Source organism: Thunnus albacares, chromosome 14 (assembly GCF_914725855.1).
Source record: "Thunnus albacares chromosome 14, fThuAlb1.1, whole genome shotgun sequence".
NCBI classification, from domain to species: Eukaryota; Metazoa; Chordata; class Actinopteri; order Scombriformes; family Scombridae; genus Thunnus; species Thunnus albacares.
This window is the reverse complement of record NC_058119.1, coordinates 6,049,242-6,076,882: the sequence shown is the minus strand read 5'-3', so window position 1 is coordinate 6,076,882 and position 27,641 is coordinate 6,049,242. Positions and strand designations below refer to the sequence as shown.

Genomic DNA, 27,641 nt, shown 5'->3' with positions numbered 1-27,641 from the left:
GGGGCCTACAAGGCAACGCGCCCTCCCAGGCCCTGTTAGTGCCAGGCTCTGCGCTCATCCTTGGCTTGGTTGATCACGCCATCCCGCTGTTGGCATGGTGTTCCCAGCTGCCAGTCACAGTGCCCCCCCCACCTCCAAGTACACAATGGCAATAGCATGGCTGGCGCCGGGCTCAAACGGCCTGTTGTTAATGAGCAGGACCAACAGAAGCCACTGCTTGTTCTTCATTTGCCAGCGTTTTAATTATATGGACAGCGCTCCCATCAAAGCTGCATCGCTCAAGTTACGCCCTCATAGCTGAACTCTTTTTTCCTCTGTGTCTTCAGCGCAGCTGAAAAGCAAACAGAGAGAAGAGAGAGATAACAGGGGCTGTTGTCTAGAGGGAATAGTCTCCCTCTATATCCAGATGGGTTATCTGTGATATAATGGGCCCTCATTGTGATAGATTGGACTCTTCTAGGCAGATAATAAGCCTTTATTGTATTCTAAGGAAACATCTCCATCATAGGCTTCACCTGTAAGGCTATCAACAGACATGGGTCAAATAGCAGGTGCTAATAACTCTGTTTTAACTTACATGGTACACTAAATGGGTGGAGTTTCCTGCATCAGGACAATTGAGGCAGTGTCAGGTTAGTTGTCTTTCACAGAGAATTATATTGACTTAGTGGGCTCCAACAAACCATGTAAAGGATTTGCAAATAGAATTTGGCCCAGGTCTGGCAATAAAATAGTAAAATACAACACTCCTCTCAGTATGTCCAGCTTGCTGACACTTTATATTTGGGACTGAAGTAAAGAAGAAAAGAGAATTGTTATAATACCATCCTTGTGCACTGTGACATAGAAACTGTCAAATTTATTGTAATAAAGTCTTCCCTTTTTAGTCTAAATCTTATTAACTACATGAGGCCTGTAATGTGTAAATGTATACATCTGTAACTGTGGGTGTAAATGCATAAGTGTTATCTAGGAAAACTGAGGGCAGCCAAGGAGGGATGCAGTCCCTAGTGTCAGGGGTTCCACAGAACAGAGGCCCAATCAGTGCTGGCCCGCTGGTTAATGGATGGATGGCCCCCAAAATTAATTAGCCTGACTAATGTAGTGTACACTTAATTACACTGGCTGCCTTTTGATTTATAGCTAGCAAGATACACACATGCTAGTCAAAGTCGGGCTAAAAAGGGAAAATTGTTTACCCTTTACTGGTGCAAATTATTTACCCAGACTAGGTTCAGCAACTAGGACAATGGCCATCAACTATCTAATGAACTCTTGTTGGTTGCAACAAGAGGGGCAACACAATGACTGTAGGTCTGTAGCCTGTACTTTCCTTCCACTACAGTATAAATGTCCAATTATTAAAAAAAATTGAAGCTAAACATGGTTCTCCAAGATACTTAGTCAATCACGTACCGATTCTTCAGACTTGATTAAGGCAATAGTATTTCTACCAAAATGCAAGTTTAGCTTCTACAAATAGAAGAACATAAATTTACAAAAATAGAGAGGCACATCCATCTAGAGCCTTGTGTACATACATGCAGCAATAAACATAAATACAGAGAAGATGGCATTCATGACAAGATTTGTCTTAAACATGTCTGCTAAAAAAAAAATCTTCACTGTCATGGGCGTTTGTATTGAGTGATTTCGCTGTGTGAAAAATAAATGATCTATCATGCTGGCCTGTCATTACTGAGCATTTTACAGCATTCATTAGGAGAGGGGCTAGTCTAGGGCCCCACCTTTAATTTCATGCTGCTCAAGCGAGAGAAAGGACACAGGACAAAGGAAGGAAGATTGATGCCTGGTCCAGCCCTCTGCACTTCCAGCAGACGCAGACAGGGGGTGCTGATTCAAAACTCTCTCCAGTCTGTGAAAGGCCAGCTAGCCTAATGAAATCTGTCTATGTAGCAGCAGATCAGGCCCAATTAAAACAGCCCCACGCCATGTCACGGGGACAGTAGATCAAGTCAGCAATTAACCTTCCCGCTGGCCTCAATCAATCCTTAAATTGGAGCATGCTGGCCAGCAGCACACAATCTCTGCAGATATTAAATTTACATTCTATTAAGTTTAATTAGGAGGGATTTTAAATATACTAGGAGTCCAGGCACGGAGCCCTGAGCCTGTCATCGACACTGCTGATTCATGACTACTGGCCACTGGCTCGAGGGATAGACACACTCTCACACACTGCTATACACTGTATACCACCCATTGACTGAAGCACGGACCCAAGGAAAACCTGTGTTCGCTGTTTGTGTGAGTGGGTCAACAAGGGTTATCTGACCTGCCTCCATGACTAAGCTCCCAACGTGGGGTCTGACACTGCTCAGCTGCAGTAAGAAAGGGTGAGCATGGATTTCGATAGTAAGATTATTTAAGGGTTTATTATAGGATTACTATTGTAACCTTACTGTTACTACAATACAAACATGACACATATTGTAAATGACTAGTGTTTTGCACTTTGAATGCCCTGTCTGATCCTGCAGGATTCATGACCATTACTGCCTGCTCCAACAGATTCACCATCCTCCTGTCTGCTGGCCCTGAGGTTCTGATCACTTCTAAATACAACAATGTTGTTTACTGACATCTGCCACATCACAACTGTAAAAGTTCATATGAGGATGTGTACTGTGGAAATTAGGTTTATTAAATGTCTTTACAAGGAAAAAAACAGCTGCAGCTTGAGGAAGTGGTAATTCAAATGTATAAAAATGTTAATCAGTAAATTGTAAATGCTGATTCCAATTGTAGCAGTTACAAGGCAGCCGTTAGAGCAGCAGAGTTCAGGAAGGATGTGCATTTAGATGCATATTTATGATCGTACGATTCTTAGTGAATATGCTCACTGTGTACTCCCATCTCCATTATTGTAACATTTGCCCTCAACATTTGCGATGGGATCCCGATCCTTCGTCCCACTTATACATAATTCTTCTTGACAGTAAAGATGATTATAGAGCAGATTTTTCACTACCATTTTATAAGGTGACCAAATAAAGAAAAGAAATTATTACACCTGATTGTCCATATTAAAGTTCTCCAAAATTGCGATGTCGACAACCTGTTTAACACAAAATTATAAGATTTGGTGCAATTTCCAGTTAAGCAGTAATGTGTATGGAACTACAGCATACCACCCAGGTCTTAAATAATCAAGAGCTGATCAACTGTTTCCCTGAGTAACTTTCTAGTATTGAACATGAGTTGAACACAGCTCTTCCATGTCATATACAGAGATTGGAAATGAGAGGGGTATAATTCAGCATAATCCATTCCAAGTCAGATTTTACCTGTTTCACACTCACACAGGTGACCTCAGGGATGCCAACGGTATTTGGGCACTCCTCACAAACTTAGGTATCGGGTCTCAGGTGCTAGGTTGTGGCTTTTACATGAAAGATTAAAAGAATTCACGGGCAGCACATCAACAAGTAGGCTGTGGGGTATCTGATTTGCCAGACATCAAAACCCTTCCTTTGCTGTTCTCCGTTTCATCAGCACCGATGCAAAGCGTGATCAAGCCAAAGCATGATCAGACTCATGGGAGAGGAGAGGAAGGTTGGTGGGGACTGGACCACCTCCAGGCTGCTCAGCCCTAGCATTAGTCTCCACGTGGCTGTGTCCTTTGTCTGCCAGTCAAAGGGCCGCTGAATGGGGGTCAATTGAAACCAATTCCCTCTGTCGGACACAATTAATGGGGTTGCCCGGGCTGGGCAAGAGGGGGGCTGCCGCAGGCCTTTGGTTACTGATCCTGCCGCACAAGCATGCCAGGAATTTGCCACCTGGAATTTGCCCTGTGACAATAACAAACCCACCCCCTTCCAAACCCACCTCCTTTTTTTGTACACACATGGATACATCCTAAAATACCCCTTGTCTCATACACCCACCCACAAGGCAGGATGGGTGACAGGGAAGTGGCTAGTGGTTGTCCACAGTCTAGTCACCCACAATGGACCAGAAACAGAGAAGAAGAGAAGTGGTGTAGCGTGCAGCTGTAGAGAAATGTCCTGGAGTATTTTCTGACCCAGTGACTCTCAAAGTGGGGCCTAAAGATACACATGGGTGCTTGAGGGTTGTCTTGGGTGTTCTACAAATCAAAAGGCAAGTAGTTTAATTTTGCAATCATTTCATCCACTTAACAGAGTGAAAGTATCCATTCATCTGCATGGCAATTTTGGTCCCTTTGCAAAATTCCTATCGATTTAATGTAGAGAGGGAACAGTGAGAAAAGCAAGAAATGAGACTCACAGTGAGAATGAGAGTCAGTCTCTCTGTGTCTGAATCAATCTTCGGATAAGTATGGACGATCGATTCACCACCAGCCCATCTACAGTTAAGCACTTCAGTGGATGTGCACTAATTGTCCTGTTGACATTAATTGTCATTAAAGGGCTTAAAATGGCCGCCCGGCTGTGAGTTACACCCCACACTGAGGTTGCAACCCATTTGTTTATTGGTGACATCACAGCTCTCCCTGCCGTGAACACACAGGCCGCTGTTAAATCAGACAGGTTGGCCACTGCGCTCGACAGGTTTACACGTAGCAGTGCTGCCCCTTTAACGACGTGTTTTCGAACAGATGACATCATCAACCTTTTCTGTTGTTCCCATTAAATGGTCAGCATGTTTGAGAAACCCTTATTAAGCTGGAGGGAGAATATCTAGGTGTGTGTGTGTGTGTGTGTGTGTGTGCTTTATGCGACAGACCACAACTCTAACTTCCTGAGTCAAAAAAGCCCCCCTGCATTGCTGATACACCCCTTTAAATGGGGTGAATCAATCAGATTCATTTGGCCTAACAAATTGGTTTGTGTGTGTGTATTTGTGTGCGTGTGTATTCGCTCTGGATGTGAATGTGTATGTGAATGGGGGCCAAGGTGCATAAGAATGGAGCTGTGTGGAGGGGAGAGGGGGCAGAGATGGACACACACCGATGCAGGCCTAACACATCCCTAGAAAAGGGGTCATGACCCCTAGTGCACTCAAACAGCATTTCAGAGTGGTAGAGACATGGAGAGGGTAAGTGCTTACCTACCACAGAGCAGCATGGACAAGACAGGAAACATGAGGAGAGAGTTATCTAGATTAGCTACACACGATAAACACAGATAGGCTCAGACGATGCCCAAATCATCTCATCTGACTTTGTTTGATTAGATGCTTTCCTTTTAGCTTAATGCACCCATGTTGCTTGCCAGTAATGGCATTGAAAACACATTTTTCTTATAAAGCCAAGTAACATTTTATATATCTTAATGTGTAGAACACTGTGTCTTTTGTTACAGAAATGCTGATAAGATATAAAACAGCCTATCATTGATATAAAATCACTGTGGCAACCTAAATGTGCGCCAGGTGACATTTAATTGCAATAGCTGACTTCTCAATGGCCCCAGTGTTTGCACATCTGCTGTTGTGGATTCTGTACTTGGATTTATTATCTACTAAGCGACGCATGTTCACATGATCAGTGAGTTAATGTAACCCAATTACAAAACCAAAATCAAATGTACTGCACAAACTTTGAGGCAATCAATCAATGCTCCTGATAGATTGCTGAGTAAAAACATGTGACGTTTATCCCACTTAGCTGACCCTCTGGTGATTTACTGCCCCCCTGGTGGCCAGATGACTAAACTACAAAAAGGTTTCTTCTTGTGTGCTGCACACAGCAAAGTCCTTCCTAAGTCATTTGAGCAAAACTTCCATTCAGAAAACCTTCCCTCCTCTTCCCTTCTCCCATGAATGGGGCTCTGGATTGAAATGAACAATGCCCACACCTTGAACAGGCCCACTGATTCGAGGGCCATTGTGCTGCAGAGGAGGGAGAGGATCGGCCAACAAGTGGCTCTCCCACTCTGTTATCATAGGACACCACTGTCTGCGGTGGGCCTTTATGACTTGTTATGCCACTAAACCCCCCATCTCCTCATGGAGAATGCTGAATGACTGCACTACCTTGGCTCTCACCGGCCTCATTTGCACCAAGAGAAGGAGGGGAGGAGGAGGAGAGGGAGGGAGCAGGAGAGGAAGGGAGAGAGAAAGAGCAGTGAATGGCACCATAACATAACAATGCACTTGGAGGCTCAGTTGGCAAACACAGCTGGGCAAGCCACAGTGAAGCATTTAATGAGTCATAACTCTAAAGAGACAGTGAGCTACTAAAACCACTTTTACTATATTGCACTCTCTCTCTCACACACACACACACACACACACATACACAGTGTTTTATTGTACATAACTACATATGTATAGAGTATTTCAGCAAACAGTTGTGCACACATTTCCCATATTACCCAGATCTACACAATTAGTTCATCATTTACCAATTCATCAAATACAATACAAAAACACTCACCTCAATAACCTGCTTTGAGTCCAGCCTGAAGTTAAAGTCCCCAAAGACAAAATATGGCACCCTCTCATACCGCTGGTCCGTGATCCTGCAAGACATTACAACCACCTGTCAGTGAGTGTTTCAAACAACCATCACAACCTCTGATGAGTACAGGCAGCCTGAATGCACCAGAAAAAATCATCATTCCTAATTATCCTGAATTATAACCATGAATTATAAATAGCAGGAAAAAATCTGAAAACCATCATCTGGAGAAACTTTATCAGTGGTTGTTAAAGGACTGTTACAGATGTGATCTGATGATTCCTCTGACCTCTGGGCATTTAGTTGATGAGGACCACAGCACCACCTGGTGGTCTGAACACTTTGATTAGGCGGTTTCATTTCTACAGAGGAGGGGACAAGATTTTTTTTTTTTTTTGGAAAGGTTTGTGTCTTTTTATACTCTGGCTTTTAGTACATGAGTTTTATGGCATTCATAGTTTATCAGATAGTACACAAAGTATTGTAAACATTAAGATGGGGCAGATAGAGGATATGATACACACATTTAATTTGAAATCTGAAAAATAGGCCTATTATGAGGATTAATAAGGTATTTAAATAACTTGCAATCCTGAAAAAAAATTAAATCATGTTTCTGGACAAACCATGTGTCAGGGGTCAGATCAAAACATGCAACACTCATTGATGGAACAATCATATCTTCTTGATGGAACAAGAGTGCAGCACCAATTTAGCATTGAAGATTCCACGATGGACAATTTAAAAAAAAAAAACAGTGATATGGCCCTTTTTTATTCCATGCATTCTTTAGCTTAGTTTCAGGCAGAGATGAGGAGCGGGCTACAGAGGTCTGGTAAACGCACTTCTTTTTCCATAACCTGTAAATAGTTTGATGTGTAAAATCACTGCAGAAACCTAATAATAATGTCTAAAAAATGGTCATATTTTCTACGTGCATCTATTTATGCAAAAACAAAGGAATGAGAGATTGAAACAACTCAGTGACCATCTTTCCCATCATCCATGTCAGCCCTGCAACAAGTTAAGACTCCTTTACTGTACCTGCTCCATCTGGCAAAGTGCTAGGGGGACGAAGTAAACATGCTTTCAATTCAAACTGTTAATTCTCTGCTGACACCACAATTCACTTAATAAATCTTGATTATTTCCTTTGATAATCGGCTTTGATGGCAAAGTTAGACAATTTGATCGAAAATTCACTTTGCTGAATTGATCAAAAGGAGAGTGAACTGACCCAAACAACGAAGAGATACATCCTGCAGATACTCTCTGTGTTAGTCCTGCACTCAGTGAAGACAGGAGCCCAGCAACTGATTTGTTGGTGGGCTTATAGGTTCAGACCAAGAGTCAGTAACAGACTTGTATATCATAAGGGACTATCTACCCAGTCTACCACACACTCTGCTTCACTTGGAATCTGACTGAAAGGAATCTATTTATTGTGCTTTTTTGATGCCTTCAACGGGTCGTTAAATCCAACACATTTTAATGTCTCTTGTCTTGCTAATGTTTTTAATGCACTGAATGCATTGCTTTTTAAACCAGAGAGATAAGTGTCGGAGGATTCATAGAGTATAGATCCTATCTGTCATGGACTAGTTCCAAATATCCAGAACCTCGCCGTAGTGCCAGCATCCCAGTGACTTAAAAAAAAAAAAAAAAAAAAAAAACGCAACTAAGCGACATATAATTAACTCCTATGCCTCATCACCTACTTAAAAGTGGCTCTTCTACAGAGCAGAGATAGGAAATTAAGGTGGACGTAGCACAGCCTCTTGTGTAATTAATGATTCAGGATGCTTGGCTCGCTATCTCCACTAATCGCGCGGATAAATCTCACTGTGGACTTCCCAGGCCCAGATAACAATATATTTATGGGGCTGTAAAGAGAGAAGCCTCTTCTTGGTGGTGGGTCTCGGCTCGGCCGGCTGTCGTAAAGCATGGTCCCTTCCTCTCTATGAGGCAGGGAGAGTGAAGGGCAGGGAGGCGAAGGGGACTGGAGTAAGAGGCGGGGAACACGGCTATTATATTAAATAGAGACTGTGTAACTTGACATCCCATTATATTAAAGAGACACTAGATTGTCTTTCTATCCTGCAGGTTTTTCTAGAGGGGTCAACATGGAGATGGGAAAAGATTCAAGAATTTCATCTTCAAAATAAGAATGAAAATATTTCATGGTTGTGATTGATGTGATAACTAATTTTTAAGACTGTTCTTGACCATTAACCAATTGACAAATGAGCGCTTCAAAACAAAATCCACCATTTTTATCTGTTAATTTAATCATTCAATCATTCTTAATTTTACTAGCAATTTGGGCTGCAAGTAATGATTATTCCCTTCATAAATTAATCTGCCAATTATTTGCTTGATTGATCAGTCAACTGTTTGGTCTTTAAAATAGAAATAGACAATAGTGAAAAATGCATATTACAATTTGTCAGATGCCAATTTGACAATTACAAATTACTTGTTTTAAACAAGACCCAAAAATATTCAGTTTATGGTAATTAAAAAAAAAAACCTAAAGAAAGAAAAGGTGCAGATCATGTGGAACCAGTGAATCTTTTTCATCTTTGCTTAAAATACGCAAAGTTGTTTGTTGTATCAATTTTTTGCCAATCAACTAATTAATTAATCGACATGTCTAGGTTCTACTCAATACATAATGGCCTATAGTTTAATGTCAGTAGCGTCAAACATTATTGGCAGTGCGTACAGTTGTTGACAGAGGGGTGGTATTGGTACAAGCTGTAGCCTCAGGAACCCTGATAGACTCAAAATGAACAGCAAGTGTACACCTTGCAGACATGATGAAATTTGGTCACCTTGAAGCCCTCATGAACCCTTCAGCTTACATAGATACAGAAAGTACAATTTGTTTTTAAGTCCTGACATCTTAAACCTTCATCACTGCTAAAAATAACATTATTTCAGATAATCAGCAAAAGTTTCAGTTCAATTTTGGGATCAATCGACCTTTGGAAAACACAATTCCCCTTTACCTGAGTGCATCACTTCTTCAAACCTACCTGAGGGGAAACAGTAGATCCAATACCTTCTTCGAAACAAGGAAAATGTGTCTCACATTTACAAATTGGCGCTTTTACAGCATTTGGTTATGTAAGTCACTTACATAGATGGTCTCAAAACCAAAGGATTGCTGATTCAGTAACCACAAGATTCTACATTGTGAGTAACCATGGATCCTGGAGCAAAAGAATAAACTCCTACAGTCTGACTCACCGCACATCAGTACAGATAAATAGACTGCACTAGTTAAAAAAAACTATGTGTGTATGTAGGACCCATGTCCATCTATAAAAAGGTAGAAAATGGGGGCAGGGGGACATCCAGATTTCTGTGTGTGCGTGTGTAAGCAGTAGCTCATTAATACACTCAAACTGGTACTGATGTCATTAATGACCTTACATCCTGGTGCTAAGAGACTCAGCTCTATTCAAACAGGGTTAGTGGCCAGTTTATCCTGCTGTCCTGAATGGAGGGCAGTAAAATGGCTGTACACAGGCGTCACTGCAGTTGTTATATGCCTGGGAACTCATGTATTCCTTGTGCTAATGCAGAGTTTACCACATGCCAGCAGCTATGAGTGAAGAATATAAACCAAAAGTCAGTCCACTAAAATCCAAACTTCAGTCAGTAATCTGTACAACTGCCAATCAGACGATGATGAACAAAGATAAGAAAGCGGGTTAATAGATGAATGGGGAAGAAGAGAAGTGAGTGGTGCAGTCTGTTTGAAGGAAAAGAAAGAGATGGTGAAAAATGAAAGAGAAGGAGGCAGGGAGATAAGGAGTGAGAGTGTATGTGTGTTTCTCCATAGCCTGGAGGTCTTTCTACTCTACGTCCTGTAGCTTTATCCTGCTAACAGCCATGTCTAATACCCGAAGCCGGGCTGTTTTGTCTGCTGTTCGAAGGTATCAGCCACAGGTCAGAAGGTAACACTCTGTTTACACGATCATTTCCTAAAGCACTCATGCTGACCCGCTGGTGTGAAAGTTGACTTTTTTCTTGGCCTTTGTGGGGGGAACGAAGAATTGCAACATTAGCTACAGCTACTGGGCGTGAAAGGGCCCTGAGGGTGGGGGGTCCCAACTTGGGGCCCCCCCCCCCTCGCTGACCCTCACCCTCGGCGGGGGCCCCATTAGCCTCGTCATCTCAGTTCATTCAGGCAAACTGTAACAGTGTCAGTGACATTCTCCCACAAAGACGCACTCCTTTACACAGTCTATAAACATGCTTTCTCCTGGCCAATTCATCGCGCAGTGACACCCCTGAAAGAGCCTCTTCACAAGGGCCGTTCTCACTGAGGTTTGGGCTGGGGCCTTCATCAGGCCTTCCTAGGGGCCACACAAAGACAGGGGTCAGACGCTAATTTATAACATGGCCCCCGACTCTGCTCCCAGGCTCCTTAAACCACCAGCACAAAGCAACCACCGCACATTCTCTCTTTCTGATTCTCCTTCTCTCTCTCTCTCACACACACACACACACACACACACAAACATGCTGTCATAGACGAAAAGAAGAAGCATGTTCCCAAGACTGAAAATGCTCTTGCACCGAAGACACTGACAGCATCTCAATCTCTCAGATAACACACATAAATACCACAATAACACATCCAAAATCTGTCTGCTTTGGAATCTTTCTCCCTCGATCCCTCACTGACTCCTCGGCAGATTAAATGCTGTGATTGACAGCTAAACTGAGCCGTAATAGACAGTCTATATGGGATTATGAGGGTGCAACTGGGGGCCATGTCATGATTATATTGACAAGATGACTTACCATAAGTTGGCCGGTCAGATTGGACTTTGCACACAATAGCTGGGCTGAGCGCAGTCATCCATTGTAAGTAAATGTTGAGAATTTGGGAGAATGTTAACATTGTGAAGAATGTGCAGGGTGACGTCTTTCTGAATAGGACAGGGGTGGCCCCTGACAGGACCTTTGACACTGCAGGACTGCCTTCCCCACGTCCCCCTGTTAGCACCCAAGCTCCTCTGCAACGCCCAACCCACCGAGAACGCCGTGCAGGAGAGAGAGGGTACTGAGGGGGTGCAGGGGTGTCGCTGCGGTCACGCAGAGGTTACGGAATAAGTCAACTCAAGCACTGTCAACACAAACTCAAGATGGAGAAGACCTCTTTGAGTAAAGGTGGAGCCAATTATTGAAATAATGTGAAGAGTGAATATTCTGTCACTCTCGCTGAGGTGTCTTCTGAATCTTTACTGCATGGAATTTTGTCTAAAATGGACTGGAAGGTGGAGAAATCATTTTTGTCTACATGGCTGTTTGATTATGGACATAATCTAAAAAGCATTAGAAAAGATAGAGCTGCAGTTTGCACTCAAGGCTGGATTATCAACTGGGTAAAGCAGGCAACTGCTTCCAGAGGCCCCAAAAGCCCCAGCTTCACTGTATGTGAGTTGGTTTTTGGTAATTTTATTAATTGCAAATGTCTTAATTTTGTTATTTTAATTTTTTATTGCACTAACGTAAAGAATTTTCCTAAATAGATCAAATAAAATAAACTAAAAAATCTAAATGAATTGTGTTTTAACAAATTATCACAAATGCACATAGAGAAAACCTGGGCCATTATTCCAGTATAGAATAGTATAGAACAGTGTAGTACTAGTGCAAAATACAATGAGGCTGCCATCTATAGTGGGGAAACCTCTTCTTAGATCATTTCTTATCAGCTTTTAAGTCAGAATTCTGGCATCATGGCAACACTCATAAATATTAACTGTGAGATAAGCTAAACAAGGAAAATGTAGTCAAATAAATATTTGTCTTGTTTCTCATCTAAAGTACTGTATATCTAATTTTAATTAGTTTATGAGGTCAACAAAGTCATAAATAAAGAACTTTTGAGAGTGAAGAGAAACTAGCTGCAAAGCTGCCTCCTCCAACATTCTGAATGGCCCATGTCCATCTATAAAAAGGTAGTAAATGAGGGAAGGGGGACATCCAGATTTCTGTGTGTGTGTGCGTGCGTGCGTGTGTGTGTGTGTGTGTGAAATAAACAGGTCCACTATGAGCAGAGAGACACTGGGGAAGATTAACCTCTGCTCCTGCAGGCCTCCCAGGGTGAGGAGTCACAGTGACACCACACACACACAAACACACAAACACACACACACACACACACACACACACACACACACACACACACACACACACTCACACACTCACACAAACACACAAACACACACACAGTGTAATTTGTATATAGCTACTGTATGTCAAAGTGTCTTCTTTTGATTTAGTTACCAGAAATGAACACATTAGAAAAAAGTAGTTAATTATCTGGTACATGTTATGGTATTGTTATGCATTGAAAAAAGTGAGCATTTAGCATAATGCACACATGCACGCATACACACTACTCTCTTTAATAAATGAATTCTGGCTTTATGGAGGATCTCCCTGCGATTATCCAACCCTCCCTCTTGCAGCTCAACATGTCTATTGGCTGGAAACTAGCCGGCCTTTCTCTGCTCTTTCAGCCTGTTGTTCTGGGAAAAGCCTAAAGGGAAACATTTAGATTGGAGGGCTCTTTGAGACGCTCTGACAGTTGACTGATGACCGTCCATAAAATGACAAAGCATCACTGTGTGGTGGCCAGTGCGGCCCACTGCCTCCCCATGGGAAACTAATTGCTTTGAATTGTTAACGGCAACATTATTTTTCTGCCAATCATTGCTTTTCAATGCCCCGAAAATGAGCATGAAACAAGTCTTTTCAGCGAACAAAACAGTTAAATGTCCCCAATGTTGATCAAATTAACTTCAGCACTGTGACAATGGACTATATTTGTGTGAAAATAATGGCATGCCACAAAGGACGCCTTCATGCCAGGATTTCACAGTTGTAATGTAAAACTGTTCTCCCCTGAACCGGACCAGCCACTCTGAATGGGGGTTGGAAAAAAGAAACAAACTCCAATACACAAAGGGATTTTTTTAAGGAAGAGGAAAAAAACCTGTTGATTTTATCTCATGCTATGATTTCACAGGCTCATTTAGCAGCCATGGTTTCCATCCTCTAGAGAGACCCGGGATTCAGCCTTACTGTCATTATACAGCTGTCTCTTACAGATGTAAGCAAACAAGAAGAATTATTTACTGCATACACATCAATAGTATTTTTGGCTGATATTTTAACATAATGCATTAACTTAAAAATATATCTCTAAAGAAAGGTATTTTTTTTTTTTTACATTGTGTACAAATAAAAACTATTAAAGCTTTACATAATTAGAAAACAATGATCTTCCACATCAAGGCGTAGCTGAGTCAACACGGTAAATAATGCCTGATGCAGCTTTGAGCACATATGTGCATTTTCAAAGGACAGGAAAACAAGCAGGGGATAAATTTCAAGCAGAGCTCTGCTTTGCTCTCATGGAAGTGGCCCACACATCAGCGCAGGCTATAGAGCTGTGCTTTTTTGATGTGACTCAATAGTGAGGTCTGGCTGGCTAAACGCTGTTCCTTCTCAGCATTGTTCCCCTGAGGCCTTGATGCACTTTGGAGATAAACACCGTTTAGCAGTTAAAAGGGCCACAGAGGAAAAGGCTTATCAGATGTGTTCTCAATGGGCCGTAAGCTGCATTATTAGGCCTGGGCCCCAGATAAGGTGGAGGCTGAAGTTTGATGCCCAGTAGCAGAGCTCTGTCCCCAGCACTGCTGTGTGATCAGACTCCTGTGCCGGCTGCTTCATGGATCTCAGCTGGTGGTGTGTTCAGCAACCCCCCCCCCCTCCCCTCCTCTCCCCATCCCGCAATGAGAGATTAGAGCTCAGAGGAGAGAGGAGAGAGAAGAGTGAAGGGGGGGCGAGTTTGGCTTTAGATATTCCCCCTGTCCCTTTTCCTGCTCTGCTTTCTGGGGGTAGGAGTTAGAGTTAGGACAATGGTCAAAAAGATGGTTCCCAACCAGCCGCTGAATGGGAACACTGTTGGTGGTAGCGCTTCATTCAAAGCCCGGCCCGGGCACATTGTCCTCCCAGATCGGCAGAGGAGAATGGAGTTTGCTGGTGGCTGCCAAAAGGTTAGCAGCCTCTGTGAAAGGACCGACCCATTATTCACTGCCCTTTACAGAGCCCAAGGACCCTTTGTGCTCCTCCTCCCTTCCCTCTGCACCGCCAGCTTTTTCTCACTCTGGTGCTCCGGATCTGCGCCCAACGGTTTCCCCCAAAGTGAGTGACTGAGGCGCGATGCCCCCACTATCCCACCCCTGGACCCCTAGCATGGAATACCAGGCTAGCCAACATATAAAACCTCACCATCACCACCTTGTCTCACACCATTAGCCCCTCCACCCCAGACCCTGTAAAAAACTCTTTAAATGATATGGCCCAGAAGTAACAACAAGGTTTCCATCTTCAACACAAGGGGATTTAGAAAGAGGGAGCGTGGAAACTGCCACTCAGCCAGCACAATTTCTATTCACTCCCCTCAGCCACCCAAATACAACTCAGAGACTCAACTATTTAGGTCTATTTATGAGCCAACCCTTGAAAATAAATCAACTGCAAAAGCATGACGAAAGCAGAGGAAACAGGATGAAAACACTTAAGTGTAAGCAACAAGAAAGGTCCTTTTGAAACTTCATTATGCCAGTAAATCCAGGTAAGTTACAGCGTCATAAAAACAGCAAAAGCTGCCATATTCTTAAAACACTCTCACTTCCCTGTCCATTAAAGGCGGACCATTCTTTCATCAAATCAAGAATGAAGTACAGGTAAAATATGACCTCGTAGAGAATACTTTAAAAAGCGCCTCATAATTCATGCACATCAGAAAGCCTGGTGGTAATGTATGCCACCCATATATGCATGTAGTTATTCAAAGTGGAGGTGGCGAGGAGCCTTGTCGTGCATTCTGATGCCATTTGAATGGGAGGTCACCTGCTGCAAGGCTGGTACTAAGCTTTTATTCTGTGTTAGCATGGCCAGGTAGGGAGCAGGGGTTGTACCACGCACTCTATCATTCTGCTCCGCTGCAAATGGATATCCCATAAATCATATTAGAATTGCCTATGAGTGGATAGCATGGTTTGTATAGAGGCTGTCTTTACTTAGTGCAGAGTGAGGAAATCTTTAACCCTATTATTATGATTCTTAGAGCCTTGCCAGTGTAATAAAAAATGTTAAACGAATTTTGAGAATGCATCCTCCTGGGAGCATGAATGTGCAAATTGCTCGGCAATCTGACTTTTAGATTATGATGTATTTTGTATAGAATTGGAAACTTTGGCTGGGTGCTGGTGCAACAGGAAAGGTCAAGTCAACAATCTACAGACTATGAACATTTACAGCAAATTGAATTGATATCAGGGCATTCGTTTTTGATATCTAGTGTACAAAGCTGAGCTCATGAAGTGTTAAGAATGAAAAAGCTTCCTCCTCTGGGGAACATGAATGTGCACAGAAAACATGGCAGTCAAATTAAGAGGGATCCTTTGTGACCCATTTCCAACCCATTACGAGATGAAAGTGAACCAAAGTGTTTGTCCAGGGGGAATTCGGACCTGATAGTGGTGCAAAACATAGGATCATTAAAATGATCCTGTGGAGGCCATGACTATCAATATAAGATTTTATTGCCGGTAGTGGGATAGAAACGAGGATGAATGAAGGATTATACTACAAAAATACAGAAAAATGCTGAAAAGTAAGAAGGACTTAGAGAAAGGTTTAGGAAAAGAAAAGATAAAAGAGAGTTGGGAGTTCACAGACCGTGTAGTGAGTAAGACCCCCCCCCACCACACACTTCTACAGTCAGATGTAATCCCACTGGTCTAGGGCTGAATCCCACCATTACAATATCAATACAGGTTTTGTCATGTCAGACTGGATTGTGACTAGTATCTACAAGCTTTTTTGTATCTACAACCATTCTTTTTATTTATCCCTGGCAGTGACCGGTTTTTCATCCGACACACCTGTCCTGGCTATAAGACTTTCTGAAGTGGCAGAACTTTGCAGTTATCATTACCTTCTAAATATATCTGCAATTTGATGGCATCTGAAAATTTGCAGGTTAAGTAGAGGGATTCATACCCAAAATACCTTGTTCCTAATTTAATTTGAGCACATGCTTCTCAACTAAGAGTAGACATGTTATACAGAGAATGATTCCAAAAAACACTGTAAAGTATGATTAAGTCTCTTTACAGTCATATATCAATGAAACATTTGTTTGCAGTAGGAACAGGGCTTGCCTTGATCTTATCAAGAATCACAGTAGAGGGATTGAAAATAAGAGAAATGGATGTAGTGTACCTGTCTAAAACGTAGCCAAGCGCCTTCTGCCTGGTCCCAGAGTAGACCGAAGGGCTATTCTCCCAGGCCACCAGGTTGGAAGCATCATGGAAAAGGTGGATGTTGACCAGATCAAAGGCACTGTGTTGGAAAAACATAGCGTGAGCAACTAGCCAGAACATCAGTTTCACTCCAACTGACAAACTGATATATTACAAACTAATTGCTACTTGCTTTTAACTTAGTACTTGTAAGCATCTTTAGCATTGATAAGAACTCACTGTTTTGGAATCCATCTCTGTACACATAAATGATATTGGACAATTAATTTATGGTTGTTGACCTATAAGTGAATGTGATGAGAATGGATCCCATGAGAGACAGAGATCTGTGAATCAAGGCATTACATGAGCTTTTAATTGTATGATTAAACAGTAACAATGAGATATTTCTGTCATTATCGAATTGCTACACATTCCTAACAAAAACACACTTCTGATACAGATGCTATTTAACCTGCTATATGCTACATGCAGGTGTGGATACCGATACAAGCACTAATTTGCTTTCTTTCAGTTTGTCCTGTCAGGCAAAAGCAAGATAGCTCAATGTACAGTGATGAACATCTCCCTGCTGATCCTATCAATCTACTGTGTTTTGTTAGCATGGCGTTTAGCAGGGAGACCCAGAGGAATTGCTCTTATCTCATGGGGTTTATTGTGCGGCGACATCCTGAACAAATGAATACATGCATGGCCTCTGCTATCTGTGTCGATCCTATCTTTGATCTGATCTCCCTATTCTTCACCAGCCTCTCTCTCTCTCTCTCTCTCTCTCTCTCTCCACTGCTCTTGTCAAACGTCATGCCCCTATTAAATGCTTACCGTTTCAGCTCTTTAGTTCTCATGTCATCCCTCTATTAGATTACAATCCCCCTCTTCCACCCCTCAGTCACCCTCCCCCCCCCACCGCCCCCCTCCGTCCCCTGCTCTGCACACTGGAAGCAAGCGTTTGTATTCATCCCATACAGGTTCAATTGCATGTAATGTTTTTTGTCATCTGTCATATGCAACTGCTTGACTAACGTGATTACGTCTAATCAAATCCCTGCTCTCTTTGCGTGGCACACTGTCCGGAGAGGATCCAGCTACCTAACTCACTCTCTCTGTCTATGTTTGTCTACCACAACCGCACCTCGCAAAGCTCACTGTGAGATGTCATGACATGGTTAGATCTTCATCTCTAATCACAATGATACACTTGTAAAGATTGAGGGCTGAACAGAGATGAGACGGGATGTATTGTTGCAGGGACTTATTAAAAAGACTCACCAGTCAGCCAGGGCCCATCGAGTTCTGATGAATCCCTTTCTGGACCACTTGCACTGCAGAACAGAGAGACTCAATTTAGTGTGACAGTTGTAGAATTTGACGTTGCTAAGGTTTTCAGTTGTCATCATGAGGCAAAAGAGATATTATGTCAAATGAAGAGAAGAGAAGGAAGAGAAGTAACCATATCCATTGTGTGGGAGAACAATTTCATTACAAAAATCATAAACAATTCAATTAACAGATGAGTGGATTAATAGATTAGCAGTGGTGGGAAGTAACCACATTTACTAAAGAACTTAAGTACAATTTTGATGTACTTGCACTTAAGGAAGTCCACCTGATGATACTTTATTCTTCTACTTCACTACAATGCGGAGGAAAATATTGTCCTTTTTACTCCATTACATGCATCAATAATATAAATCCAGCAATTTAATATATATTATAATACAATAATCTGAAAAAGGCATACTTCTTCTGCTTTTTTTGTATTTTATGTGATGGTAAAAATGAAGGTACTGGACTGTTGGTTGGACAAAACAAGTAATTTGATAACATTAATTTGGACCAAAAGAAAATCTTATTAATTGAGAAAATAATCAGCACATTAATCAATAATAAAAATAATCCTTAGCTGCAGCCTTAAACAAGTGGAACACTTTACAAAATTATATGTAAAGATTCTTAATGGGCAGGAAGTTTGTTTATTTGTTTAAACCCAACTAAAAAACAGCTCAACTTTACTTTTCAGATATTTTGTTTGCAACATGTGTGATGAATAAATTGAGAGAAATGTTATGAACTTCTGGCTTCATTCCAGAGCCTCCCGCCTGTATAGGTGAGAGTCATCCAAAACATACAGAGCATATAAGCCACAGTATGGACATCTAGTATGCAGCTGTTTGATCAGATCCCACCAGCCCTGAGTTAATTATCCAATCACAAGTCCAAAGATCTTTCTCAAACAGCACATGATTCACCATGAAGCTGGTTATTAAATGAGAGACAAATTGATGTTGTGAGTGTTCTCATTCTGAATAGATAGATCAGTCTCTTTCCCTCGGCCTCTCTCTTTCTGTCTATCTCTCTCTGATACTCCTAATGGGGAGTTAACTGCGGTGATGAATAAACTAATTATGGGCCAGGTCACATAATTACAAATTGACTAATTTTATTTAAAAAACTCAGATGCAAATTAAAGGCTAAGAGGTATTTGATTGCGCCTCACATCCTTCAATCTGCATTAGTACAAGATTAACTGTATCAAATTGAATTACATTAGCATACTTGAATTAATCCATACTGCCTCGGCAGGATGTATGGGCCCAATTATAACTCGCTGTCCCAATATTGTGACTTTGAAAGCAGCAAATGGAATTGGATTTGAGTGTCACACTGCGGCATAACTGACTGACCTTACACTTAAAAATATGTTGTTTTTTTTTAAACAAACTGAATCAGAATATATTGAAAAGATAAATACGAGCAATGAGGAGCGAGTATGTTCAGTAATCACCGTACATGTATATTCAATTACATACCGACTTTGTTGCATGGAAAATCTATTACTGCACTACATGTTTTCATCTGAGAGCTGCTGATGTAAAGTTGAGTAAAGAAAGTGAATGTTTGAGGGGGAGGGCGGAGAGGGGGGGAGGGGGGGGGCTTGCTCAGTGCCCATACGAGCTCTGACTGCAGCCAGAGACGTTTAATCTCGATTTAATTTAAAGAGCCATTAACTACAATCACAGCATTAAAATCCATCACTTGCTTGACACCCGGCCCCAGATTGCCCCATTTCCTCCACGTATGACTGATTGACCCCCTGCTTCATCGCTTGCTTATAAACACGTTCACGACACACATGAGGTAAACACGCGGATGACTATGATGGTGAAGTAGTACATGCATCCATGTATTTTTATTTTGTAAAAAAAAAGGAGTCCAGTCGAGACAATTATATCATGCAATCAATCAAAGTGCAGAAGAAGAAAGGTGTCTCTCTCTCTCTCTCTCTCTCTCTCTCTCTCTCTCTATTGGGTAACATGATGACATCATGATTTGGTTGCTGCAGCTGATATTGGAGTAGAGATGATGACACAGATGCTGTCCAGCCCCATTTAATCTCCTGCTGAAACATCATCATCACTCCCTCCCTCCCTCCCTCCCTCCCTCCGTCCCTCACACACACAAAAACACACACAAAAATAGCTGATTTTAGCCAATATAATCTTTGAAATACTAAATCAGAGTTATTAAGAATAGGAGACATATTCGGATTAAATGGATAGGTGACATGTAATCATATTATATATCAGGTTTAGTGGCTGTAAAGAGTCACTGGGCGGGGATGAGGGTGGGAGTCAAAGGGCAACGGTAAAAGGTCACAAGGCTCAGGGTGACATTGGCTGACCTTCCACAGGTCAGCGATGGCGTCTCCGCCCCTGACAGTGATGAACAGCGGCTACACAGTGGGTCACATCCAGGGGTGTCGGGCAATACATATGCGGGCTGACCGCAACACACACACACACACACACACACACAGGATGAGAAAGAGAGACAGACAGGAGGGGGGAAAAAAAACAGACAAGATGGGGTGGAGTAGGGTAGTAGAACCATCAGATTCACTGGAAATCACTAAATAAAACTCCCCAATTGTGACCAATGGAAAATTACACTCCTATAAAATGTCAAACGTGACACAGTCAAGACACACACACACACACACGTTAGTCCCAATTCTTGTCCAAAACACCCTCTCGCCTCCGTTTCCCAGTCCATCCCGTTTGATTCTTTGACCTTTCTTATATTTCAGCTCAAAGTCCGACCCCCATAAATAATATTATGGCGGGGGTGATGTTGGAGGGAGGGGTGATAGAAGAGTGCAGGACAGGGCGGGGGGTGAGGAGGGGGTTACACAAAAGCCCTGTGACAGAAATGCACTGTGAGTAATAAGTAATACACACAAACGCTGATTGATTTGAGCCCCAGTAGACAGTCGCATTTATCTTTATTCCATCATCCAGGGGGGCCCATCAAATAAGAGAGGGCCTCACATAGGGTTTATGTGACTGGACAGCACATGGACATACGTGTGTGTGTGTGTGTGTGTGTGTGTGTGTGCTCTCGGATAAAGATGTACCACATGTATGGAATGCAGTCTCTGTCACTGTCACCACTCTCATATCACAGTAAACACAACGCAGGACTTTAAGCTTTCACATTGTAAACTAAGTTGAAAGAAAATGATGGACAAAAAGAGTCAAAAAGCAGCTGAAATGAGTTTTTTGCGGTTATAAAATTAATTTTTCTGATCCTTCTGTACACACAAAAAAAAAATGAGTGTAGAAAGCCTTCATTTGGCTTTCATTCCCCCTCATTTATGAGAGGATAATGCGGTCTCATGGATCACGCCTGTCACACAGAACAGCATCTGTGTCACAGGTGTCTTGTCTGGTGATAAATGTGGAGAGAATTTTACAAGCAATGCCAGTTTAAATGACTTCATCTCCTTAACGTACACATCGCACCTATGAATCACATGTGGTGTTTAAATCAAAGGAGTAAAATATGAAGGAAGTTAACTTTCATCGAGGGCAGAACTTGAAAGTAATCACAGCCCCGTATCACAGCTTACTACAGAGGGCACTAAAAGGGTATGAAAAGTCAGTGCTTTTATGGACATGCTCATGGTGCCAAACAACAAATACAAACTCATATGGATGTTGATCTACAGCCTGCCGGCTATTTTCTTCCTTTCTCTTTTTTTTTTTCAGCGCCTGTGTAAAACAATCAATAGCAAGGGCACATTAAGGTCTGGGTCGTATACTTTATTTATATAAGGCAATGACAAATCCTTATGATGCAATGGTTTTTGGAGGCATGTATTACTGCGCCAAACAAATAAATATATTAATGCCCACTGGGGAGGTGGAGAGATTGACGGAACAACGGGAAACGACAAGCCGCCAAATCCATCACGGCGACCTTTCAAAAGAAATGCGCCCACAATTTTGTCCACTTCCTTCTTATTCAGCATTTCAATTAATGTCCCCGCTTCTTTCCCCTTCACTTACAGCTATAACTCAGGGTGGGATTACAGAAAGAAGTGATGTTTTGCATATGTGGAGGGGTTGTCACTTAAATCAGAATCAAATAGGAGCAGAAAGATCCACGAGCAAGAAGCAGGAATGTAAGTAATTTTAGCCAATATTTTACGATATTGAGTTTAGCCACTTTTAAGAGCTGAAACAGAAAGCGATCGTAAAAGGATCTTTTCAAACGTTATGTAATATTATCCTGGAAAAAGACTGAAGTTCTGATTGTTTTGAATAACCACTGACGCGCTGGTCGGATACTGAGTAGGACTCTTTGTGAGCACGCTTCTCGGTGTTGTCTGCACATGCACTTTTAGCTATTACTGTGTACAGACACACACACACACACACACCATGAGTCTAAACAATTGTCTCAAGTGCGCTGAAATGTACTGACTGACATTCTGTTTCTCACTTTTATACACACACACACACACACACACACACACACACACACACACACCATACACATAGAAAAAGCCCTCCTACCATGATGTCATCAACATATCGCTCAGTGACACTTTATTAATGGGGGACTGTAAAGGTAAGACACAAGCAGGGAAACACACACATCTGTCTTCCACCAGCTACCTGAGCTGTCCGCTATCACTCTGCAACCTTCCTTGGAGGATTCTGTCTGACAAACAGGATGAATTTCAAATAAAACCTACTTTATTTGCATTGAAAATGAGTTGCGAGCATGTAAACAAGATACCTGCCCTCTGTGTCTTTTCTGTGTCTCTTTCCACATTCGTCACCATAGCTACTTGACACGTCTAAGACTGCGTGACCCAAAACTGAATGAGCTGGGGACATGAGCAACTGGTTCGGGTCTGTGTGTGGCGTTCTGTCCGGTCCAAGATCCCGGTGTAATAGGATTCCTCAAAGCTGCAGATGGATGGCAAATCTAGGCGGTTTCATCTACTAAAAGAGGGCATAAATCACGAGCGGAGGAAGCGGGGACGAGGCAGGGGTTATCACCAGTCTGCCTCCCTCATGAGAGCTTTGCATTAAAGCATTAGTGAAATTAATTCATCTTTCATAAGAGGTTTGAGCAGTATCTGTGATCTATGATAACAACCAATTTCTCACTACGGAGGGCCGGAGGAGGAGGAGGAGGAGGAGAAGGAGGAGGAGGAGGGAGACAGGAGAAAAAAAAAATAAAAAAAATACTCGGCGACCCTGATAGACTACACAAATCTGCTCTTTTTAAATGGGCTAACATTATCTGGAGTGCTGCTCTCTGGAGCATCATCCCAGATTCATATCCCAGTCGGGAAAGAAGCATAAATCACCGGGCAAAACTTTTCTCATCTACCCCCTCCTCCTCCCGCACCTCCTTTCTCTCTACATCACTCCCCTCATCCCTCTTGCACTGCGCCGTGCCAGGTTTGTTTGGTGGTTTTCTTTGCTTGTCCTGTTAAACACAGAACAATGCTTTGCTGTAATCATTTTAAATGGCTTTGCGCCTCAATCAGTGTAATTGGTTTTAGATCATCTCTGGAAAACTGAGTCGTGAAACTGTTGGGGTATGTGTGTGTGAATGCATATGTTTGTGTGCATGTTTAAGGGTGACTAGGGGTTGGGGAAGAGGAGGGGGGGAGGGGGGGTGAGCGGGGTGGGATGGGGGGGCTCGCAGTGTGTGAAAGAGACGGAAATTGGGGGGAAGTGTGTGAAGGGGCCGTATCCATCTGTTTTGCATATATTTGCGGAGGCGGCCGTCGGAGCATGGTTGACAGATGAGTGGGGAGTGCGGGGATGACACACGGGCGGTTGTGCTCTTTATTACTATATCAGCACAGCTCTGCTCAGCGCTCAGCTCCCCTCTGATGGCACACCGCACCACACCGGAAAACTGAAACACAGCGGAGTGAGCAGAGAATTGCTCCACGGGACACGGCAGACACAGCGAGGAGTTTCTCTGTTTCACGATTTGAATTTTTTGACTGATTTGTCTTCAAATCAGCCGTGTGTCGGCCGGATTTCCTCGAAGCAGAGAAAAAAAAACTGGGATTGTAAAACAAAAGAAAAAAAGACTTGAGAAAAATCAATAAAGAAGTAGGATGGGAGAATTTGATTATTGTAGAAATTATTATCTGGATTTTGGCAATAAAAGAACAAGACTCACAGGTTAAGATATTTTATAAGGTTTCTTTTGCAAGTCAGCACTGATCACTTTTTCAGTTTAGTTTCTGTTAAAGAGCTGTGTGTTAATTCATCACCGTGCCACTGTGATTTCTGTCATTTGACGTCTCAACAGGAAGATGACAACACCACGTGTTTATTACACTACCCACCTCAGGAAAGTAGTCCTGTGGAAACTTCTCCTTCTCCAGCGAGGGTGTGCTTTCTAGTGTCTCTGAGCAGGTTTCCTTCCCGACCACCTTCCTGAATTTCTTGGCTGATGGAGAGAGAGAAGAGGGACAGAGACAGAAAGAGAGGAAAAGAGGAAAAGGCAAGAAGCTTATTGTTACAAACATGGAAGGTGTTCATTTTTGGAGACCCCACGTGTGATTGAGATTCTCACGAATAACATTAGTGCTCACTGAGAGCCACAGCCACCTTCGCCTTCCTCAGACAACTGCCCCACCTGCTGGTCAGAGTGAGGAACATCTGCATTCAGTTGAAGAGAGTGTCAGAGGTCACGGCGTGGGTAAAATAAAAATATACATACACCTGTCTTAGATTTAACAGGATGATTGTAGTTAATGGGTTTAAGTACTGTAAGTAGAATCACTTCAACTCTCTTGTATGCTTGTGGTTCTTTCATCCAATTAGGTTCTTGTAAGAGATGTGTAAAGCTTGCAGCAGAGCATAGTTGACTGCCTACATTTGTAAACAGTAGTTGCTAGATTATGTATTTAATTGAAGGGCTTTGCTGTGTCAGGGTAATTTCTATATTTACTATAATCTAAACGTAACATACAACATCTACTGCATGTCTGTTCATCCTAGAAGTGGGATCTGTCCTCTGTTAGTTAAAGCTTTTTCTTTATCCAGATTGAGGGTCTTGTACGTTGTAAAGATTGTAAAGTCTTCTGAGGCATGTTTGTGATTTTGGAATATATACATAAAATTGACATTGACAGTGCAACAGAACTAATGTGATAAAAAAGTCCATATTCAAACTTATGTACAGTGCAAGCATCACTGCCAAGAGTGAGTTGGTGACGTGTGTGTGTGGGGGAGGACTGGTTTTAAATTATTGCTGTGAGACAACATAGTTTTATACAAACATCTGCTAATAGAATTTTTATTTGCATAAAGCATTTAACCTTCTAAGAGTTCTTTTTTTTTTTTAAGTAGTCATGGTGAAACTTGAAAACACAGTCTTTGCCTCAGCAGGAATAATATGGAATTGTAAGCAGTTTGTTTTATTCCAATTTTGTTCAACTTTGTGAGCATTTCCAACTGTTGAGTATTATACCGAACATTATAATGAGGTGGTTGTATTGTTAAACCTCCAATATCAGGTCACTTACAAAAATCACCAAGTGACTTTCTTAAAGAGCATCCAACAGGCCTTTTTCAAGACATTTGACACATCACAGTAGAAAAGCACAGGTGTAAATAATAAAACAAATGATGGCTGAATTCCATTTAGCTGCTTCAGTTTCAGGGTCCAGGTACCAGGCACGCTGGCTGACTGTCACAGCTTACTGAAACACTTGAATAGAACTGAGACATTGTTAATGTTACTAGTAACACCTGTGCTTTTCCTACTTTGACAAGTCAAAATGTCTGCTGTGAGAAAAACAAAAGAAAACATCAACAAACCTACACAGTATGTACAGTAGTTTATGTAATTCAGATTTGAAATCTAATCTTGAAAGTATGTGTGTGTGTGTGCGTGGGGAGTGGTCCTCTCCCCTCTCGACCCCTCCCCTGCCTTCGCCCTGTCCTTCACTGGGGTAACTGGTGCTAATGCTGACTTGGGTCTAATAGGAAGCGAGACGCCTCCACATCTATATCCCTTCTTTAATTAGCACGGCCGCCAGACCCCGGGGCCCTCTGACACCGCAGGCTGATGAGACCGCTGTAACTGTCCAATAACCCGCCGCACACCATTACTGTAGGCCCGAAATCATATGAATTAAATCCTAATATTAATAAGCATTACCATTCTATCCCGCTCCCTTTACATTATCCTCAAAGCCAATCTTAGCTCGCTGGTTTTGATGGAAGCTGGAATAGCCTGCAAATGGTTTGTGTGTGTGATATGCAGGGGTGGGATGAGGGGCCATGATGTGAGGATTTCATTTCAAGATACTGGCAGTGATGTATATGTGTGAGTTGTGAGTGTGTTGTAAAGAGAAGGGGAGGGGCTCACCTTTGAAATCAAACTGGTGGATGTTTTTCAAAGACTCGTGGATAAAGTAGAAACTTCCAAGAGCCTGCAAGAAGAAAAGATTTTGTGAGATGGTGAATTATTCCTATGCATACTTCTTCAAAACATTCATTTCTCGAGTGAATCTGGATCCAGCTTTTCACAATATTTAGTGTGCGAAGGATCAGCCTAATGTGAGAACGCTGCGCTGATAAACTGCGCTGAAAGTCTTTAACACACTCCACAGCACACTTCCCACAGCTCCGCTCAAACACTACACACCATTGTCTACACAACAACAGGTGCAACGTGCTCTCGGTACAGTACACTCAGCGCCATCTCTGTACACCCTATTCTTGGGCTCGGAGTCTTCTAATGTGGGTGAGTCAACAATTTGAGCTTTCAAAAGGACACATTCAGATGGACTTTTGAATGAGCAAAGATCAACTTCAATAGGCTTAAAATCTTAATTTTCCCTGTGAACAATCAGGAAACTTTCCCAGTCGGTGGACAAGCCAATCAAACTCTGTGGGAAGAAGTGAGAGTCGTGCAGAGGGGGATTTGATGCGGTTCACAGTCCACTACACTGCTTTCTGTTGCTCCTCTTTACATTTAGGGCAAATGGAGGCAAAGCTCAAGCTCAATCCTCTGTGTCTTTGAGATAGCAGACCTTTGGCTCGGGATAATTCTCAGTCTCCTTTCTCCCCTCAAAGAGAGAAGCAGACGGGGGTGAGTAACTTTTACGATAAAGAACAGAGCGACCAAATTAAAACATAAGTGAGTAGAGTGAGAAAACAATGGCTTAAGGCAGAGAGTGGAGGAGAGAATACAGTGAAGTTGCAAGGTAGGAGATAGAAAAAGAAAGATACCTACGCTCAGGTACAGTAGAGATGAAGAGAGGATGGAGGGGAGAGATCAAAAGAAAGAGAAGACAGCAGAAGAAAAGACTCCAGGCATGGAGGAGGATTTAGTCGAGGGTTTTCCTGTGTTTTCCTATTGAGGCTGGTGCAGACGCCTCTCTCCGACACGCTGGGAGAGAGTTTGTGCCCGGCCCGGCCTCTGCATTATTTATGAGCGCCGGCACATCTTGAGATTAAACATTTGCTGATTTGTCAAAAGCACAAACATGAGGTCCTGCCCATCTCCTTGACATATAAGTTCAGCCGAAGGAAAAA

General features: G+C 42.3%; 1 protein-coding gene across 2 annotated transcripts in view; it reads right to left on the bottom strand.

Moving 5' to 3' along the window:
- Positions 1 to 27,641, bottom strand: part of LOC122996964 (inositol polyphosphate-5-phosphatase A) — a 148,125-nt gene that overhangs the window by 33,083 nt on the left and 87,401 nt on the right. For both annotated transcript variants that reach the window (XM_044372796.1, XM_044372797.1), the window contains exons 5-9: positions 26,470 to 26,533; positions 24,437 to 24,540; positions 18,040 to 18,092; positions 16,730 to 16,849; positions 6,383 to 6,467 (exon numbers count right to left, since the gene is read on the bottom strand). In XM_044372796.1, the coding sequence (XP_044228731.1) occupies positions 6,383 to 6,467; positions 16,730 to 16,849; positions 18,040 to 18,092; positions 24,437 to 24,540; positions 26,470 to 26,533 (426 nt within the window). The remainder of the gene's footprint in view (positions 1 to 6,382; positions 6,468 to 16,729; positions 16,850 to 18,039; positions 18,093 to 24,436; positions 24,541 to 26,469; positions 26,534 to 27,641) is intronic.